General features: G+C 45.2%; 1 protein-coding gene and 1 long non-coding RNA gene across 5 annotated transcripts in view; one reads left to right on the forward strand and one right to left on the reverse strand.

Annotated features, from left to right (window-relative positions):
- Positions 1–556: 556 nt before the first annotated feature.
- LOC118687691 (uncharacterized) lies at positions 557–8,168 on the reverse strand. Of its 3 annotated transcripts, XR_004980373.2 has the most exons (3): positions 6,902–8,160; positions 4,866–4,891; positions 557–2,913 (listed from the first exon to the last, which is right to left on the reverse strand). It is a non-coding gene; the product is annotated as an uncharacterized LOC118687691 (long non-coding RNA). The 3 variants fall into 3 exon arrangements; XR_008508440.1 differs by lacking the exon at positions 4,866–4,891 and having other exon boundaries at positions 6,902–8,168; XR_008508439.1 differs by lacking the exon at positions 557–2,913 and having other exon boundaries at positions 4,155–4,891; positions 6,902–8,168.
- Positions 8,169–9,603: 1,435 nt separating this feature from the next.
- Positions 9,604–20,856, forward strand: part of MEIS2 (Meis homeobox 2) — a 173,506-nt gene continuing 162,253 nt past the window's right edge. Inside the window, exons 1-6 of one of the 2 annotated variants that reach the window (XM_054515133.1) lie at positions 9,604–9,882; positions 10,890–11,122; positions 12,744–12,885; positions 13,399–13,449; positions 14,226–14,276; positions 15,183–15,332. In XM_054515133.1, the coding sequence (XP_054371108.1) occupies positions 9,871–9,882; positions 10,890–11,122; positions 12,744–12,885; positions 13,399–13,449; positions 14,226–14,276; positions 15,183–15,332 (639 nt within the window). In that variant the 5' untranslated portion in view covers positions 9,604–9,870. The remainder of the gene's footprint in view (positions 9,883–10,889; positions 11,123–12,743; positions 12,886–13,398; positions 13,450–14,225; positions 14,277–15,182; positions 15,333–20,856) is intronic. The other variant, XM_036384269.2, reaches the window with a different exon arrangement.

The following is a 20,856-nucleotide window of genomic DNA, read 5'->3' on the forward strand; positions in this document are numbered from 1 at the left end:
CGTAAAAAAAAATCCCAAAAAACCCCAGGTAAATAAAAGCCGAGTAGGGAAGTAAATTGCCCCGAAGCCCCTTGTCCGAGGTGGGCGCGAACCCCAGGCCAGCCCCAGCCCCAGACCCAGCCGTGGTGCGGCCGCGGGGGACGGGGCCGGGGCCGGCGCCCGAGGAGCGGCGCGCAGGGTCGGGGCACCCCGCAGGGCTCTTCTCACCTCGCGGCTCCCGGGTCCCCTCCGACCAGGGAAAGCTGGGAGTGCGAGCAGTGTCAAAGATCCTCGCCTCTCCCAGACAGGATGAGAACTTGTAAAAAAATTAGATTTATTTATGCACATATTTATCCCCTCTAATTATAGAAATTAATCCTCTTACTTATGACTAAAAGGTAACGTCTAAGGCGTCCCTTTGATGTTTAACAGCGTCATTTGTGGCTAACATTCCAACTGATTAAGGAACAATTGTTGTTAAATGCTTTACAAGTGGATAGTGTTTAATTGAGAGGCATTCATAATTTTACGGCTTACCACAAAATGAAACGTAATTAAAAACGCAGAAACTTCCAACTGATTTTGTTCCAATTATGTTTATTGTTCAGACTAATTACTGCACAAGACGGGGTACTTTTCCCCATGTCTAAATGGCACACGCTTTCCAAGTACACCCTCGCAGGTTTTTCTTTTCCAGGTACAGGCTTGGGACGGCTTTCTGCAGCCTCCGCTCTCCCCACCCCCCCCTCCCCATTATAATTAAATGCTCCAGCCTTTTCTTCTCTCCCCCATGCAACACCTTGGGATGTGAGAAAGTGATGGCAGCTTTCTTCCCTCGGAGCTCGAAGTAATTGTAGAAGGGCTGATGAATTTCTTGAAGAAACACTTGCCACACACTGAGGAAACCATCTCCTAGCAGGATTTTACAAACCAAAGTAAACAAAGCACCCCAGGGGCGATTTCCTCCTTTTGCGCAGCGTACTTCTCAATTTACCTCAGAAGGGATCACAATCACACACGAGAGTTACAACAGAAATCATACTTGGTTTAGGAAACATATTCTGTACAAGAAGCAGAGAAATTGAAAGTGTTCAAAGGAAGGGACAGTCATTAAAATACCTGCCAGGCGCGCTGCCATTCCCTTAACTAACCTTCCTTCTTTCCCGTGAACTCAGAAATCTCTTCAGCATCTATTTAAACACAGATATCCCGGGGGGAAGGCGGGGGGGGGGGGGGGGGGGGTGGTTTGCGGAAAGGGGGAAGGGGAAAGAAACCAACCCACATACCCCTCAGGTCCATCTCACCAACACCTTTAAACACACTCATCCTCGGAAAGGGGTGGGAAGTAAAGTTACTTGCCTAATTTCATTTCATTGTTGTATCGAAGAGTTTATTGTGCAAATGGACTTATTTATTTATTCCTGAGTTTCTCTGTCCCTCAGCTGGGCTCTTGGAGAAAATTAGAGAGTTGCCTGAGATCATGCTAATAAAAAATCACTGCTTGCAGTTAAAGGGAATAATCACATCGATCAGACCCTGATAAAATAGGGGCAGGGGGCATCAAATGCCCAACACTGCTTACAGTTTGTTTTTTTCCTTTGGGCTCCAAACCGTTAGGAAAGGATCACACATTTATTGCTCCTTTTGTATTTATTGCTCCTTTTGTCTCCTTCTTTCTAGCAGGATTCAAACCCCTGCGCGTGTGTGCGTGGTTCGGGGGGTTGTTGCTCTCTTTGGGAAGGTTGTGGCATTCACAGGTGTGCTTTGGCTCATCGCTGTAACCCTGTACAATTTCCCAATTCTCCTGGAGGGTTTAATCTAGGTGTGAGAGTAGGAAAGTGTTTAAATTCTACTAGGGAAATAAGCGGGGCCGGGGGAGGGAGGGGGAACGGGGGAGGAATTCCCTCTTTTGGCGAGTCAGAAATAGCCCAAGCTTTCCAAATGGATGTTAAAATTGGACATAATGGAGCAACACCTCCTTTTTTTCTTTTTTCTCCTTTCCTTTTTCTCTTCTTTTTTTTTTTTTTTTTTTTTTCCCTCTTCAGGTATGAGTCTTGAATCCTTTCATTAAACTGACACAGATTTCCAGAGATGGAGAAAAGGAGGGGTATCTGAGGTGGACATTTTATGTAAATGAGCAAATCCGAAATGTATTACAAATCCACTGTAATAAAACTGACAGTTTTGACAGTATTGACAACATAAATATATGTTGGAACACAGCACTTTCAGACACTTAACCGATGAAGCAATAAAAAGATTCGACTACAATATTTCAAATAATCGACATTGATGTTTTGATACATCATTTTTATACCTCGAATCGATCTATCACTCTATGACCGGTCAATTTTAAGTAAAAATCTGCTGCAATTATTTACGCTATTGCCAATGACGACCTAATAACTGTTTTCAATTAATTATAGCAAAACTAAGCATTATGAGGACTAACCGGCCACATATTCCATTGTATGGCATTTCTTGTATGGAGAGCAAACACATATATGTGTATTGCATTCTCTTTGTGGGATCAAAAGAAAGACATACAAAGACGATCACAATCTTGAGGGGGGTGGTGGTGGGAATAAAAAGCAACCTCTTTTCGGGAACACACCGCCGGCTCTCACCATGTACTTCTAGGAAACACGCTATAATATTTTGTCAGCTCTCTCTCTGTGCAATACTAAACCGGGCTCTCAGGATTTTTTTTTCCTTTTCTCTTTGGGCTCTGCACTGAATCCCACTTCAAACAATGGCCCGAGCAGGTCTTGAGAATAAAAAAAAAAAAAAAGGAAATTCGTGCTTCGACTGATTGCCTGTGTGTTGTGAGAGTCTCCGGATCATTTCAAAAGAGGTAGCAGTATATTGTTCTCTCTGGACCGAGAACTCCAGTGTAAAAATGAGAGCGCTCCTCTTCTGGAGTTTTTTAGGCAGCTGGAGAACAAAAGGGGATATTTTGAGTGAGCTAGAGCAGAGCTCTGAGCAGAGTTTGAAGCCTTTGCGGATTCTCTGATATCACCCTAAAGCCATTTACTTTGCCCTAACTGTCCTTTAGGTTACCATGTTATAATGGAAAGATTAAATTATTTTCATACTTCAGGATTCTTCGAACAATTGCAAACTAGATTTTTGACTACCCAGTGCAAACAGTATTAGTGGGAAACCCTGACAGGTTTGTTGTGTTTTCTTTTTTTCTTTCTTTTTTTTTTTTTTCCTTTCTGGTAGAAATACTCCTCTACTGTTTACGGTCTTTTACAAACATCCCACTTTTACAAACATTCCAGCCTAAATAACATAATTTAAAAAAAAATTTAAAAAAATCCCATCTCTTCCCTAACTTTAGCGCTTCGCACCCACCCGCGTGACATAAGCCGCACAAACGCGAAGGGGTTCATCTCTCGGCCCCTTCCCACGGCGGGTTTGGCCCTCCAGGGATGGAACCCGGGACTGGGCCTCGCCAGCCTCCCGCGGGAGCCGCTGAGCTCCGCGGCGGGAGCGAGCCCCGTGCCCGGCCCCGGCGGCTCGGGCTGGGGCTGGAGCCCCGCCAGATAGCGCTAGAGGGCCGCTGATGGATGGCAGCGCCGCCGGGGCAGCGCCGCGCACGGCCCCGGGCAGCGGGGCACACAGCGCTCCGCAGGGCAGGGCCAACCCGGATCGGCCCTGTCTCCTGCGGGGTCGGGGGTTTCCCCCTAAAAAAAAAAAAAAAAAAAGAAAAAAAAAAAAAGAAAAAGGCGGAGGGGTGGGACACAAGGAGTAAAAAGCGAAGTAACAGGTAAGTAAATGAACCTCCTCCTAATCCAGCTCCCAAAGATCTCAGTCATACCACAGCCGAGGTCAAGAAAAGTTCACCGTGATGGGCTACCATTGACTTTCAGGACAAGAAAGATTTTCGACAAATACGTTACTGAAAAGCGAAGTACACCGCTGGCAGCCGGGGGGATCAGGGTGAGGAGCTAAATGAACCCAGTGATCTGCAGAAGCTAAAACGTGCATGATTTCACAGGGGCACCCGAGATGGGACCTCGAAAGTCTTGCAGCTGCGGGAAGTCGGAGGCGAATCAAAGAGTGCTGAGACGAATAAAAAGTGACTGAAGTTGTAAAAAACAACCGTAAGGGCAAAGGAGAGTGTGGTAAAGAGCGGGTTTGGGGGTAGGAATTTAACTGTGGCACAATCCTGATTATAAAAAGAAAAAAGTACTATTTAAAGTCCACACTTCGTCTTGCAAGCAAAACAAAAAGTAAAATTCACGTGAATTTCACTACGGTGTCACGGTGGTGTCCCGCGTCCATATTTTATCAGGCAGATTGCTTTCTTCATTTATTATGACACATTGCCTAGAATGATAGTTCGAGATAAAAAGCCAGTTCGAGTATGCTAAATTTTTCGCTGTGTTCCATGATATCCTTGACCCATCTAAGAGGAGTTTTGCTTTCAAATGCAGTCTACGTGTTACCGAACACAATGGCATCCTCCAAAATACTTGAACTCAGCACACAAACAAACAAACATTGAATAAAGTTACAAACAAGATTAAGGTTCAAGTTATTTGTCCCTGTAGCAAGGCGCCAATTGTCCTAACAGATGTAGGGACGTTAAGAGGATTTAAACCATGCGAATTTAATAAACCAGATTAGCAATAGGTGCTTTCCACAAGTGCTAAGAACCGGAAAGTAAATCTAGCCTAAATTACCCATCGGACCGGAGGATCACCTACAAGGAGAGCTCAAAATTTCCTACAGGGTACAATAGGATTTCGTGCAAGCATGGCTTGTTTCCCCCTAAAAATTTTCTATTTGCATTAAATCTTGTGATAGGAGCACACGCGCGTGCAAAACAGAGGTTTAAGGTCTCCGGTGGGATTTATTCTTGAAATCTGAAATATTACCTGTTGTGCCATCCACTTTTGCAAGGCTGTGGAAAAAGAGAGAGAGAGAGGGAGGGAGGGAGAGATGTAACGAGCAAGCAAGAGAGGCATGTCTCAAAGCCAGCAAAGGACTAAGATGCCACACTTCGGGAAGGCTGATTGAAAACAGACTCTTCTTAACTTTTAGAGGATTTTCTCTCTCGCTCCCTCCGAGGGCTAAGAAGCCGATTTGGGAGTTTGAAGGGAATAGGTTTCAGCATCCATATTTGTTCTGGTGCACTTGTAAAATGCGATTTGAAGAGGATCTTTAGCCCTCTGATTGTCTTTGTATTGTTTTTCTTGAAACGGATCTTTTGCCCTTAATGAATCCCCACACAGCTGGACAGCTCCTGCTCGGACACTGAGAGCGCTAACCCCAAACTGACCCCAATTTGACACCACAAGATGAAATTTTACCGCCTGTTAAAACCATTTCCAGCCTCGGCAAAAGGAGCTGGCGGTTGACTGAGATGCACTTCCATACCGGACACCTCATTTCTCTTTGGACTTTTGAGCCGATCTATCAAAAAAAAAAAAAAAAAAAAAAAAAAAAAAAAAAAAAAAAAGAAAAAAAGAAAAAGAAAAAACCCCAGGCACCACCCCGATTCGTATCTATCCCACACTTTTCCTGAAAACAGCCCTCGCTCTGAAAGTGATGCAGGAGAAATGGAAATTAGCCATTTTAATTTTCCCGAATTACTTTTTTAAAAAAAAAGAAATGTCACTAGTTGGGGGGGGGGGGTGGGGGTTTAAATAAAAAAATCACCTCAGTATGTGAAAGCCCTCACCCTCTGCATGCACGTATCCCATTTTCCTCCGAGTTCCCAACAGCATCTTTGTTCATACATGAGTACATTCACCTAAGGGCGCTAAATTGAGATCCCTTTTTAATGGCTAAACTGTAGCGCTTTATAAACCACCTTCTCTGTGTGCTTTAATCCACTGGGATAGTGATGAGGAAAAAGGCTTCACTCTTTTCACGTGCAAAAAAAAAAAGACATAGGAGGAACAAGAAAGATCTTCATTTACTATATGAAATTTCACTTTCTATCAAGTTAAAATAATTTTTAAAAGTTGGTCCCTGTCCCAGATTACAAACATGCACAGCAGGGCAAGACAATGCAGGGGGTTAATTAGTTTAGGAGGGGGAAAAAAATTAAACAATTGAAAGGAGCAGCACTGAACACTGCACAAGTCTTTGGCTGCTTTTTTTCAGCTTTGCTTTTAGTCTGTTTTCTCAGAATTTCTTAGTCAGGGCAGCTGAGATCTACAGAGACTTCTGTGAAAAATAGAATTAGCAAAAAAAAAAAAAAGTGGTATAAAATTATATTCTAAGCAATAAAATAATTTCTTCTGTGGGAGCCAAGTAATTTAACTTTTTTTGAGAAGAAAATTGATGAACTTCTCTTACAGCCTGAGGTCTAAAAAAATGCGTGGAGCCTTAAATGTAGCCAGATTACTTTTGCACAGACAGTTTATAAGGAAAGACCTCTTCTTTGGTGATACTGAAACTATTTCAAAAGAGGCACATTTGTGTACCTCAAGAGACAAGGCTCTGGGTTTGCACTGCCACGGTTAAAAAACAAGCTTGGAAGCTACAAATATTTGAACCACGTCTTCTAAGCTGGCTGCATCACAAGCAAATGATTCCATGCAAGTTGAGAAATCTGGCATCTTTGGGGCACGGGGCGGGGGGGGGGGGGAAGGGAGGGGGAAGAAAGAAGGGGAAAAAAAACCCAAATAGCATTCACCGATGACTAGATCTCTTAAAAAAAAATCTGCTAGAAAACTACAGCTGTAAAAGTAGGAAAGGATTTGCATAACCTACTGCTCTGTAGGTCTCCGCGCACCCAAAGGATTAGCCAAGCATTCATTACCATGAATATCTTGAATTACGTTACCGATTTATACGACAGAGTATAAAATACTGCACAAGAAGACTGGCTTTTTCCCTGTGAAATGAATTGACTTAACCACTGCTTGAAAGAGATCTACATACTAAGGGCTCTTCTACTCACCTCTCTTTACAGTCCCGTGAAAGTCAGTCACAGCAATTCGGTTGCTCTTAGGACTAGCTTTAATCTTGGAGGAGATCCTCTAGGAAAAAGAAAACCCCGTGTCTGCTCTCCGGCTTCTGGCGGGTTTTAAGCAGGATGCAGCTCTGGCTATAAGTAGGAGAGGGACTTTTCTCCGTATTCCCTTCATATTTGTAAATACAGCCCTGCTCTGCAGGGCTTGGCGCTAGCGGAACATGCAGGAATGCCCACTGGCGTTTGTCAGCTCTCCACACTATCTTTCTTTATACGTGAGGGCTGATTTCCCGCAGACATCATTGTTATGATGGCTCATTTAATCAAACTGTTTAATTGCTCCGGTAATCACTATCATCATCACAGGTACTCAATCATTCATCATTTTGGAGGGGTTTATTGACCTCTGGAGCTCATTCCCTTCGCCTATTAAAATCAGGCCAAATATCTATAACTACCCCTTGAGTCATTTTCTTAAAGTTAAAAAAAAAAAAAAAACAAACTCTGAAAAGCATCGTCATCACCACGAAAAGCAAAGCAAACCAAAATCTAACGGAATAATATATTTTCTGCCGTGTATTTTCAAAAGCCATCTATGTACGAGGCCACATTCACAAACGGGTACATAATCATTGATAAATTCCACTATTAACGGGATAGTCTGTTTTAGATTTTATGTGCAGGGGACCGTGAACGAGGGTGGGGGGTTGGGGAGGACAAAACTGCAGCAATCGATAGTTTGACCATCGCTCCTCCCCTAAACTTCAAGCATCCCCCATGATTGATGATCCCGGGTAGCTTTGGTAATTGACTGCTCTGAGGTAAGGCATGGTGTAGCTTCAGCGAAGTGATTGGGCGAGAGAAACGCACCAAAATTAACGCGCGCGCGTGTGTGTGTGTGTGTGTGTGTGCCTGTGTGTTCGGAAAAGTTCATTCGGTACTCAGCGGTGGGGGGGGGGATGCATCATCTCACTTAATTTGCTAAATAACCCCACTGTAATTAGCACTACCATTAGAAGGTATTACCGAGCTAATACTCCAGCATACATTCCACAAGCGCAACGTCGATAAACGGTAAAGTCCAGCAACACACACACGTAAATACTGCGCTCGCCGCCGGATCCGCTCAAAACGAACACGCAAACAGAAATCTACATAACATCTGGATCTCTCTTACAAAAGACTGAGCAAGACTTTGTTTTTAAGCCCTCTACAAAGCCTGGCAGCCTAATCGCAAAACTAAAAGGGATTTCCCCCTCTTCCCTCCGCCTCTCCCCGCCCCCCCCTCCCCTTCAAGACATCCAGAGCGTGTTTGATAGCAGCGATCACTTAATGAAGAGCGGTGCCCAACGCGGTTTGCACGAGGCGCTCTCTTCATGCCCCGGAAAATTCATTAATTTTTAGCGGCGCACAATGAGCGGTCCGGGGGCAGCGGCGCGGCCGGCGTTGCGGCGCGCCGGCGGGGCCGGGCGCACGGGCCCGGAGCAGCCTCCCCGCGCCCGGGGCCGCACCGGCTCCGCGCGCCCCCCCCGCGCGCTGTAGCTCCCGGTGCCCGGGGCTCGCGCACCGCGCGCGGCAGCGGCCGGAGCCGCCGACCCGAGCCAGCGGCCCCGCGCGCCGCCAGACGCCCCACGCCGCGGGTAATCGGAAGGTATTTGGTTTCTCAAATAATCTAGCGCAAACCGACCCGGGGCCGGGCTTCTACCGCACTTTTCTTCTCGCTCTCTGCAGTTTCCCCTGCCTCTCCCCCCTCTCGCACACACGCACTCTCCCTGTCCTTCCTCCCCTGCCTCCCTCCCTCGCTCCCTCCCTCGCTCCCTCCCTCCCTCCTCCCTCCCTCGCTCCCTCCCTCCCTCCCTCTCGCTCGCACGCTCGCTCGCTCGCTCCTTCCTACACGCCGTGCTTCGCTCGGGGCAGGGGCTGCTGCGCGGCTCCCCCCGCGCGGCGCCGCGGCCGCCCCGCCGCCGCGCTGCGCATCCCCGGCGCTCCGCCGGCTGGGGCGCCCCGCCGCCCCGCGCCCGCGCCCGCCGCCGCGCCCCGCCGCTCCCCGCCGCCGCCGCTCCCCGCCGCCGCTCCCCGCCGCCGCCGCCGCCGCGCTGCAGGACTGGCTATGGCCACCACTACTTCCGGGTTCCGTCACTTCATTCTCCCGCCGATCAGCGCCGCAAAACTGAGCCTCTTCTATAAGGCAGCCGGCAGCCAACCTGCCAACACTTACTGACACTCACTCATCCCAGGGAGTGAGGGAGAGAGGGAGACAAAATACCTGCCGGGAGGAAAAAAAAAAAAAAAAAGGAGAGAGGGGGAAGTCCGGGCTTTGCAAACTATTCAATTTTTCTTCGCATCTTTCCCCACCCCCCTTCACAAGTACTTTGAAAAAAACAAAACAAAACCAAAACCAACAACCCTATAAGCGATCCTAAAAGGCAAAACCCGAGCACGGAGTTACTGGAAGAAGAAACCGGGGTTAAAAAGATTCCTCCTCTCTTCTTCATCATCATCAACCATCATTCATTCACTACCTTGACATACCCTGGCTTTGATTGACAGCTGGAGTGGCAAAAAGCCATGAGACACGACAGTTTGGTTACATGTGGGTTGCTGACGGGCCGATCGTAACCTTCAGTTTGGGGGCTTGACAATTTTTTTTTTTTTTTTTTTTTTTTTTTTTTTTTGCGTAGAGAAAGAAAAAAAGAAAAAGAGAGACAGAAAAAGGAAAGAGAAAGAGACAGAAAAAAAGAAGAAAACAGAAACTCATCGTGGTTCTTGACTGTTTTTTATATATTGTTGTTGTTATTGTTGTTGTTATTACTATTATTTACCCATATTGGAGGATAGGAGAAGTCTATAAGTGGGTTGCAAAAAAAAAGGAATCTTCTTCACTCTAAATCACTTTCTTTGCTGGACTGGGATATTAAATATACGACACATCCAGGAGTTTATTGGAGCGCAGACTGATGGCGCAAAGGGTAGGTTTAAATCTCCAACACTTACCTATATATAAATCCTCTCTTAAGAGGGGCCTGTCCGATTTGCTCTCCTCTGTTGCTGATGATGATGGCGGCCACTATTAAAAAATAGCAGCAAAAATTATTCGCTGGCTTTTTGTGTGTGTGCATGAGTGTCTCTCTGTGTGTGTCTCTCTGCAATTGTTCCACGCTTTTTTCCTCTCTAGCTTTTTCCCCAGCAGCGCGAATTCCCTGCTCTCTGCCTGCTCAGTAGCACGGGTTTCACAGGGGAAAGCTTGCTGCTGCTGCTGCTGCTGCTGCCGCCGCCGCTACTGCTGCTGCATAGCAAAGGCTAAGAAATACATATGTGTGTCTGTGTATATACGAATGTATATATATGTATACACATATAGCTGCTTTTTTTTTTTTTTTTTTTTTTTTTTTTTTTTTTTTTTTTGTCTCTGGCTGTGACAAGGACAAGGGGAATTGCCACTAAATAATGTTTCTGGTAACTTTCAGATTATTTCCCCCTTTATCTACCTCCCTCCTCCCGATACACCTTACCTTTCCTCTCTCCTTTCTAGTGTTGATTTATTTATTTAGTTGGTTTTGATTCTGCTTGTTTATTTTTTTTTTCTTCTTTTCTAATGCAGAGTAACTCTAGTTTCTCTCCTCCGTTTCCTTCCTTTTCATCCCTGTTTCCTTGTTAGGGTTTCTCCTGCCTGTGCTGAAGAGGACCATCTTCCCCCGCACACTCAGACAGGCAAACACACTTTCTCCTTTTACCTCTTCTCGCACCCCCACTCCTCCTTCAGCCCCTCCAGCCCCTGCTCCCGGTCCCAGTTGATTTCATTTTGAGCATTTCTCTCTCTGTTGTGGCTGTTCTTGTTTTGTTTTGCTCTGTTTGTGTCTGTCCGGGTGCTTTACTCTCTTCTGACTTTTGTTGTTGTTGTTTGTTTGTTTTTTTATTCCCCCCTCTCTTCTCCTCTTTCTTTTTCTTTCTTCTCTTCCGGCCCGCTTTTTGACAGTACGATGAGCTGCCCCACTACGGCGGGATGGACGGAGTAGGGGTGCCGGCGTCCATGTACGGGGACCCCCACGCCCCCCGGCCGATCCCCCCGGTGCACCACCTCAACCATGGGCCGCCGCTCCACGCCGGACAGCACTACGGCGCCCACGCCCCGCACCCCAATGTCATGCCGGCCAGCATGGGCTCCGCTGTCAACGACGCCCTGAAACGGGACAAGGATGCGATTTACGGGTAGGTGCCGCCGGGCCGCCCGGCGCCAGGGCCCGGCCCCGCAGCGCGGATGCCCGCGGAGCGGCCGGGGCAGGAGCGGGAGCGGGAGCGGGGCGGGCAGCGGGAGCTCCCGCGGGGCCGCGGCGGCAGCGGCCAGCCGGGCCCCGGAGCGGAGTGGGGCGGGGGGAGCCCGGAGAGTCCGGAGAGAAGACGGCGGCAGGGCAGCCCCCGGCAGCCCGCCCGGGAGGGAGACCCGCGCGGTGGCACTGCCGTGGCCCGCGATCTCGGGACAAGGGCGATTTCGGGACGAGGGCGATCCCAGCCTGACTCGGCTGAGGTGCCAGCACCCACGGGAAATGGGTGCTGGAAAACAGACCTACTGGGGACAGAGGCTGGGTTGGAGAGAGGTGGTGTTGCCTTGTCCTTCCATTTTTCTTTTTTTATGTATTCGGTTTTTTCCTCTTTTTTTGGGGGGGAGTTCTTTTCTTACGCCTGGGGGTTTTTTAAATTTCTTGGAAAGGCCCCACTTAGGAGTTAGAGACTCTTATTGCTCTGGATTTTAGTTGGAGAAGTGTTGTTCTGGTGTTGTCTGTGCCATAATACCACTCTTCCAACTTTGTAAATAAAGAGCTATTCACATCGCGGAAGGTAGTAAGAATAAAAGGGATTCACTTCTTGCAAACAGCTCTTCCCAGTGACAGAAGACATAAATACATTGGGGGCAATGAGCTAAATTTTCTATTTTAGAAAGAAAGAAAGAAAGAAAGAGGGGAAAAAGAAACCCATACCCAAGGGTTTCTCAAGCCTGCACCAGAGCTTTGCTTGGAGGGAATGACACCGATTCCCTTCAGTGCCCTTTGGAAAAAATACTAACTGAACCTAAAAGGAGAGCTAGTAACATCTATGACAGAGTGTGGGGTCTTGATCAGACACCAAAGGGGAAAAGAAACAAATGCATGCTTACTACTTAGCACGCAGATAATTTTTTTTTTTTCTGACTACACCAACTATGGGAAAATATTTCGCGAAGTGCTCCCTTCCTCCACCCCCTCCCCAGCTCACTTATCTGGACAGATGGTATTTTACTTGGGTGTGCTTCCTAAGCCAGGAAACTTCACCACATTTTTGTTAGCAGGCCCCTTGAAAAATAAAATTACGTATTAAGTAGTTTGCAGTTTGCCTAGCTGTACTCTCGTTTTAGGTCATAGCTGGAGGGTAGGGATAGGATCTTCCAGGTTTTGCGGTATTTTAAGCTGTGGCAAAAGTGTAACATTCTCAGCTGAGCTGCTGCTGAGCACGTTCGGTGCCTTGTGCGTTTAGAGAGGTCACTTTTGTCCTCGCCGGTGAGGACTGCACGGGGAATGTGGCTCGGGCATTGCAATTTCAAAATTAAAAAAAAAAAACCCAAACAAACAAAGCAACAACAGCCAGCTCACCACCAAAACCAGTATTTTTATTTCAAAGTCTGGTTCTCCACTGCTCTGCCCGGGGCATTAGTGCGAGACTGAAGAGTGTGGCTGTGTCCGTGTGTCCGTGTCTGTATGTCCGTGCATTAAAGAAAAAAAAATACTTGTTGATTACAGCTCTTCTTTCCCCCTCTCCCCCACCCCCTCCCCTCTCTTTGTGTGCCACCGCCCGGTAGGCACCCGTTGTTCCCCCTCTTAGCTCTGGTCTTTGAGAAGTGCGAGCTGGCGACCTGCACGCCCCGGGAGCCCGGCGTGGCCGGCGGGGACGTCTGCTCCTCCGACTCCTTCAACGAGGACATCGCCGTCTTCGCTAAACAGGTCCGGCACCTCTCCCCCCGCCCCCGACCCTCACCAGCGCTCCCGCCGCCTCCTCAGCGCCTCGCCCCGCACGGCCGGGCGCTGGCAGGGGCAGCCCCCCTTTCCCCCCGCGCCCCTCTCCGGCGGGCGGGGGTGCGCCCTGGTGGCCCGGCCGGCCCTGACCTCCCCCCCTGCCGGCAGCCCCTCCACGCGGCCGGGCTGGGACTGCCGGGCCTTGCCCTCCTGCCCTGGTGATAGGGAAAGGTAGCTGTGGCCGAGTTTTGAAGGCAGAGGGAGCGGGAGGGGAAGCAGGCAAGGGACCCGCAGGAGAAGGCTCCTGTGGGAGCGGCGGTCGGCTCAGTGCCGGACCGGCAGGAGCGGAGCGGGCTTCTCTCCGCAGCTCGGTGACCCGGAGCGTTCAGCCGGATTTTGGTACCGGCCGGTTTTGTCAAAGGCACTTTCCCCTTTCGGGCGATCCGGTTACGGGAGTAAAGACAGCAGCTGTAGTCACGCCGCTTTTCCTTCTTCTTGCAGGTCCGCGCCGAAAAGCCACTTTTTTCTTCAAATCCAGAGTTGGACAATTTGGTAAGGCCTGCTCCCTCTTCCACTGCACTCCCTCTCGCCCTTCCCGACCCCTCCGCCCGCTGCTGGCAGGCGCCCTCCTCCGCCCCGGAGCGGGCCGAGCGGCGCGGCCGGGCAGCGGCTGCCGGGCCGGGCACCGGGTGAGCCGGCGTGGGAGCGGGGCGCCCGCCGGTCGGCAAGTTGCCGTCAAGGGGCTTCAAAGAGCTTTATTCTTAGAGCCAGTCAGAGCAAAGTCTCAAGCCCCAATGCATTGCAAAGCTGAGTTTGAAAGCCACGGGAAGCTAAAAGTGAAGGAAGTAACTGCTTAAGAGGAGAGAGCTGGAGATTTCTAATGTAATTCTTTTGCTAATGTGAACGATTTCAATATTCAAAGTGCCTAAATCCGCTTGTAAAGAAGATGCCAAACTATTCAAACACACATTCACCCCCCTTTCTCCTGCGGGCGGAGGTGGGGGTGGGAGCGTGTGTTTGACTTCTCTGCGAACCCTCAGGGATGAGGGCCGGGGTGCTGAGAGGGGAACGAGGAGAGGAAGAGGTTTTCTCCAAGATCGCGGTAATAAAGCGCTAATCACCGCTCCTGGAATAAATATGATAAAAATCAAGTGTTTAGGTTAAAGTTGATCAAAATTGTTAAAGCGTGACCAATGAGCTAAAATCCTGTATAATGACCGCGCGCCCTGACAATCCCCTTCTCCCCCGTTCCCACTCGGGCTCGCGGCTCTGCCCAGCCCCCGTGCTCCTGTCTCCCACGTAACCCCTTGCTCAAAACTTTCTTGCAGATGATCCAAGCAATACAAGTACTAAGGTTTCATCTTTTGGAATTAGAAAAGGTAAGAGCCAAGGAGGTGGGCGGGGGGCACGCCATTCCCTGCCCCCTCTCCCCTCGCCCTCTGCCCCCCCAGCTCCCTTCCTCCCGACTGTTTGGGCTGACTTGTAAACACGGCCAGAGAAGATAGGGGTAATGCATTGTGACACCGTAACCTGTGCCATCAGAGCATGTGACACCCGACAGACATGCCCAGACCGTTTTTTCCTCTTTTTGTGTGTGTGTGTGTAATTTCAATATTTACTAATATTAAATATTAAACCCCTTTAATCCTTCTTACTCCTTTCCTCAGTAGAAGCTCTTTTTCCCTCTCAGAAATATTATATTTAACAAACAGAAATGAAACCATTCGTTCTCCTCTCCGGCTCTGGCAGGCACATTAACCCCAAGTAAGGACTAAATGTTTGGAAGAGGCAGGGGCCCCTGCAGGCGTGGGCAGGGGCTGTGCCCTGGGACAAGAATGGCTCTTCCCACAACCTCAGCAAGTAGCTTCATTTTACTGCTCCCGGCCATTTAGACCTTTTTTTAGCCCCGGTTTAAACTGATCCCGTCCCCAGTGACTAGTTGTACCTGTCTGGGTTGTGCATGCTCCGGAGATACCACCTGGGTCCAGCTCCCAGTGTTCCGATGTTATCACCAAATCCGATTTTCTTCAGCACTCAAGTCCGAGCCCACTATCTCTCTCTCTAACTTGTTGCTGCAGCAAGTCTCAAGAGAATAATATGTGCTGCAACAATTTCTCTATTGTTTCCTTGCCTTCAACTATTGTCCCCCTTAATTAGAGTTACTTAGAGTTACTTGTGGAGTAGATCAGAGGGTTGAACTTGTTACCAAAAAAAAAAAAAAACAAAAGCGCCGAAACACGATATTTAGCCATTATTGATTCTATTATTCTTGTTATTCTTTTCAGGTTCATGAATTGTGTGATAATTTCTGCCATCGGTACATTAGTTGTTTGAAAGGAAAAATGCCAATAGACCTCGTTATTGATGAAAGGGATGGCAGCTCCAAATCAGACCATGAAGAACTCTCAGGATCTTCCACAAATTTAGCCGATCATGTAAGTCCTTCTGTTTTCTTTATGACATTTTTTAAAGTTTTTAACCTGCTTAGAAGACCTTTTCTGGATTTCCTTGCTTTGCTGCTGCTGTCTGTTAGTTTTGCTACTACCTTAACCTCCTGCAAGCTTGAATCCCATCTTCAAACTTTCTTCCCTTCCGCTTTGCAAAGTTGTAGAAATGCAAAAGACTCCTTCAGTTTTCATCTGTAAAGCATCGAGTTTGCAATGGTTTGTAAAGTTTCCTAGTCTGGGCGGCTTGGAGAGCTAGCAAACTGTTGGTTTGATGTGGGGATCAGTGCTTTCTCCTGTTCTTTGCCAACTTTGTAATCAATGCATCAATGTAAGGAAACACAGACAAGAAAGTTAGGAAGAAAGTTTGCTGATTTGCTTCCCCCTCCCCTCTCATAGAGATGACAAGTGATGAGAATTATTGGCAATACTACACTACATTAAAAAAAGGGGTTAGCACATTAGAGTTTCCAATGCTTTTGCTTTATAGCAACTTATTGTCAGAATATGGACTTATTGCCAAACGCCTGAAGCATCTTCATAATAAAAGACAGTAACCTTGATGAAGCAATTATTAACAATGTATTACAGAAAGTTGGAGAGAATGATGATTGAGTAACCATAGGTTAGCAGTTGATTTTAACACTTTAGGAGTTGGTGAATTAGTGTAATGTGTGTAGTACTGAACATTGGTGTGCATGAAAGGAGAGTGCCTTTGTTTTTTCTGAGTTTTGGAGTGGCTCCGCTGATCCTTCAAAAGATGTAGATGCAGAGAGACTTGGGGATGTGGAGGGAAAGATTGCAGCTGGTGCAGCAGAAAAGGAAAGGAATAGCTCTGGTTAAAAAGGGTGGGTGTGAATTCCACTTTATTTATAGGAACGCATCCCTGGGGGGCAAAGGGGTTTATACAGTTTTAGATTCAATTGAACTAATAATCTAAATGATAGAGTCTAATATTTTAGCGGTTGAAATATTAATTTAACACCCGGTGTGAAGTTAACCATGCTTTCTGCACAGGCGCCTGCCTTTATTTCCCAGTGTGTTAAGAGTAGCTGGAAGCCCAGGGAGAATGAGCTTTCTAGGAGCTTTTGTTTCCTTTGAAAACATGTTGTTTTTGTGTGTATTTGGTAATTACATTAGACCTGGACTGAAGCTGAATTGGGAAATAAAATAATAATAAATTCTTCTGAATGTCGCCCTTCTGGCGTGGCTTAGTTATGGGAAATATTTTTGGACCCAAGCCTTAGCTTTCATTTTCTCATTTGTATTCAGTAAACATTGCATGACAAGGTTTGTGCTGGTTTCTGTTTTAAATCTATTATTTTGAGAGAAAAAAAAGTATGCAGGTCTTCCTTAAAGTTTATCTGCTTATCAGCTAACTCAGACGTAGGTAATAAACTCCATGAGGCATGACACAATTTCAAAAATATTTGTTTCATGGCATTTTACAACCTTAAATTCGTGGGCATAAGTATTCTGGGAGAGTACTAGAAAAGAAATTGAAATGAGTGGCAACCTGAAAGATAGTGAGTCACTGTGTAAAATTTAGAGAAACAGAAAAAAAAATAAAAAATACATGTTTCTCCAGTACAGTTTCTTTACAAGAGTGTGTTTCAAGTGGAAGTGTAGAAATGGAGCATGCTTATGTTTATATTGAAGAGATTAGATAAACTAGCCTGTTTAGGGTTCTGGCAGATGGCAAATGCTCAAGCCAATTTGCAGTGCTCCATTATAATATTTAAATTCACACACAATGATAGGACAGGAGTGGAGGGGGTTAGCATTTTGATAATTTGGTAACTATTATCTTCCTTAAGAAGAATCTCCTCTTGCTTTTGTGGCCCCAAAAACAAACTCAAATAAATATGACAACCCATTTGTCTTGCACCCGTTAGGGTTTACCACTTCATTGGGTATTATAATTTAAAGCCTTTTACTTCCTGGAGATTTGAGCTATAACATTTTTACTTTAGCCCCCTGCTATTTGTTTTGAAAGGAAGCAATAATTTGTGCAACCAGAACACCAACTGGGAAATGAAGAGTTGTATCACATAGTTACATTTTATTCATGCGTTTTGGGAAATGTGTCTCCTTATTGGATTTTTTTTTTTCTTTGTATATTAGCTTGTTTTCCTGACAAAACTTTAACACCTTTTTATAGCTTAGTCAAACTACCGTGTTTTATATTTGCACTGTACAATGTTCCAGCAGAAAGAAATGCATCTTTATTCACAGAAAAGGAAAAGCTTTAAAAAAATGGCTAATATAAACATGCAAGTCTATTAAAAAATGAGCTATCATTTCTGAGCATCTACCTGAAAATGTAGCAGTTCAAGCATGCAAATTTGTCCAATTTGGCTCTCCAGGTTTATTTTTTTTTCATTTGCCTTGATATGCATATTTAATATATAGCCTTAGGCTAGATCTCATTTGGTGAAAGTTGGTGTAGGGGTGATGATGAGCCACTTCAGAAGGACAGAGACAGCATGTTGTTTCCTCTGTTTTATGTATTGGCCCACTATTCTGATCTGCGGGTCTTCCCCTCATGGTTTTATTTGCACATGAAATACTAGGAGCATTTCAACTGATTGGCTATGAATAATGATAGCCCAAAAGAAGTGTAGGTTAATTTGTTGTGTGCCAAGGTTTCTCTTGTGGAGGTGACAGTTTGTGACAGCTGTTTGACACCCCAAAAATCCATACCCCTCTATTGTTATTAAGTGGTGTAAAGCTACCCTGTGTGTGTTTAATGTGAATGTGAGGGGTGATAGTAGTGGCAGAGCTGAATTAGGAACTAAGGCAACTCTCAGCTTTATTGTTTTTCTAGACCTTAAAACTGGCATGAAGGAAAGTAACCAAAAGAATTGCAGGATTAGCCAATATTTACCATAACACTTTAAATGGGGTACTCAAATATTGCATGCTTCCCCTTTCAAAATCTACTGCACTGCTATTTATATAACTTAACTGGAAACCAAACCCAAAAACAGCAAAGGAATGAACTCTTCAGAGATACACCTGTGCTGAAAAAAAGGAAACAGCTGAAAGTTGTTGTGCTGTACATGTTTGGTAATAAATGTGTTTATTAAATTTTATTTTAGTGCGCTATTAACTGTTATGTAATATAGTTAGTGTAAAGGGTCCAGGGACTTGGTAGATCAAACAGAGTAGTGCTGGCCACAAGAAGCTGAAACTTTTGTTATTACTCTGCTGTGTTTAGTAAATATAACAGCCCATAATTAGTGTTTGAATTTTTAACACCCTCGTTTTTTTTTATTGCTCTGAGGTATTAGCTGTAGATGGGAAGAAGGTAATTACAGCTATGCCCTGACTGAACCAGATTAGTTAGGGGGGAAAAAAGATAAGAAAAGAGAAAAAAAAAAGCCTTTGCAGCTGCAGTTCAAGTTCGGTTTCCCAGCACAGACAATTTATTATTGTTCAACTAAACATACCAGGCACTATCCTGAATTCTGTATTCAGCCTAACATGTCTGATGAGATTGTTTGCAGATCTTTTTTTTCATATTTCGAGCTATTCAAATTTGAAAAACATGATGCTCATAAAATTTGGAGATTTTAAACTTTTTTTGAACATATTATAACATTTTTTACTTTAATTACACTTCTTTTGTAGCTGGCCTCACCTGGTGTGATACAATTCTTCCTTTAGTACAAACCTGTTTTGAAGCCCAGTAATTCTCCCACAGAAATTTATGGCTGTCCTTCCACTGGCTTTTGTGGGAACAGTCTTTTCGATATTTGTTCATATGTTTTTGTAGATCAGAGGTAATAATATACAGATCATAATTCCTAAAATATCATTAAAACAGACAGAAATATACATACATGTCTTTTATAAAAAAAGACTCTTGACAGATTAGAAATCCAACATCTTAGCTGTAGAAGAGAAAGATTAGTCTGAATATTAAAACTTTCAGCTCTCACATGAGGAGATACTTTATTTTGTACTTTTGGATATCCAGACAATTTAACATTTCTTTAATATTTCTCCTCAAAGAATGGTCTGTGCAAATTCCTGACATTTTGCAGATTAGAAAAAATAAAAATAGTGTAGTGCATACCTGTTCCAGTAATATAATTAAATCTTCAGGTAAGATTTCACTGAGTAATGAAGAAGCAATTGGGGGCCTGATGCTAAGTCTGCAGGTATGCCACACTTTTGTGGACTTCAGTGGGAGTTTTGAGAAACACCAGATTAGACCCCAAAGGTGCCCTTTCTGTCTGTAGTGTCAGAAGGAAAACTAAGTAGCTAACTGCAACAATAATAAGGCAAACTTAGAATGTTCTTAAGACTTAGGACATTGCTGTAGGCCCTTTCTTTCTTTTTTTTTTGTAGTGCCTTCTAAAGGGGCAAAGAACATCAGGAATTTTCCAAGACTGTAGTTAGTGTTGTGCATTCCTGCTTTTTGTTGGGCCAAGGTGCACTTCTGTCAACAGCTGAAGTCTCAAATTTGAGTGTTTTAACTTTAAACTCTGTTCTCTCAAACTGAACCAATAATGTTTTTCAGTATCTATTTGATAACTGTGATCCCTTTTGGTTTGAGTTGTCTATCAGTCTAGATGAAGTGTAGCCACAGAGAATGACATAGGAGGACAATTAAAAAACCCAACACCCCCCTGATTTTTCAAGTCTCAGTTCCTTGGTGACAGGTGGATTACATGTCTGATTTCAATCTTAATTAGAAAGTACAAAACACGCAGCTTTTCAGAAAGCTGCCATGTTCTAGGAGACTCAAAAATTGCTCCTGATGCTTTCTTCAAATGCAAAATCAAGGGACAAGAATTAAAACTTGTACATATATACAAAATATCTGATAGATTGCTGGGCGTTATTTTTTGTTTCAATTGTGTAACTATAGTACAAAAAAAAGTAATCCTCTTAAGTATGCATCTTTTGGAAAATAAACCTGAGTGATACCAGGAGTAGTCTTTTTTAGAAAACATACGTATTATGTCAAATTAGAGCTTTTCATGTCTTTTTGTCTTATTGAAAGTTCCTTTAAATAGTAAGTTTATTATTAAATGCACTCGGCGTGATGTCTGAGATACCACCCTGGACTTTACACACACCACACACAGCCACAGATACGCTCACGGGAAGCCGTGTGCATGCGTGCGATGGATTTCCGTGTCCTGCGTGGTCTGTAACAGTTCCATATATGGCTGTACCTTGATACAGATCTTTGGGGTATCAGTCATATCAGCCATTCCTACATGTGTTATATGTGTTGCTTGTAAGAACAAGGTGAGCAGGATTTGGATTGTGTTTGGGGGGGATAATGCCGTCAGTATCAAGTAGTTCAGTTCAGTTTTGTAAAACTGAAAAATAGCTGAAACTGTATAGCTGGGAAAAAAAACCCTGAGAAACTGGTAAAATTTATTTACCAGACCTTTGAGTCGAACCATGTTTAGAAACAATAAGCTTTATAGCCATTGTAATTTCTTTTATAAAAACAAGTTGTGTTTTGTTTGTTCTTTTAAGATTAATGATTTTT

The sequence above is a fragment of the Molothrus ater genome, chromosome 6 (genome assembly GCF_012460135.2).
Source record: "Molothrus ater isolate BHLD 08-10-18 breed brown headed cowbird chromosome 6, BPBGC_Mater_1.1, whole genome shotgun sequence".
In the NCBI taxonomy this organism is placed as follows: Eukaryota; Metazoa; Chordata; class Aves; order Passeriformes; family Icteridae; genus Molothrus; species Molothrus ater.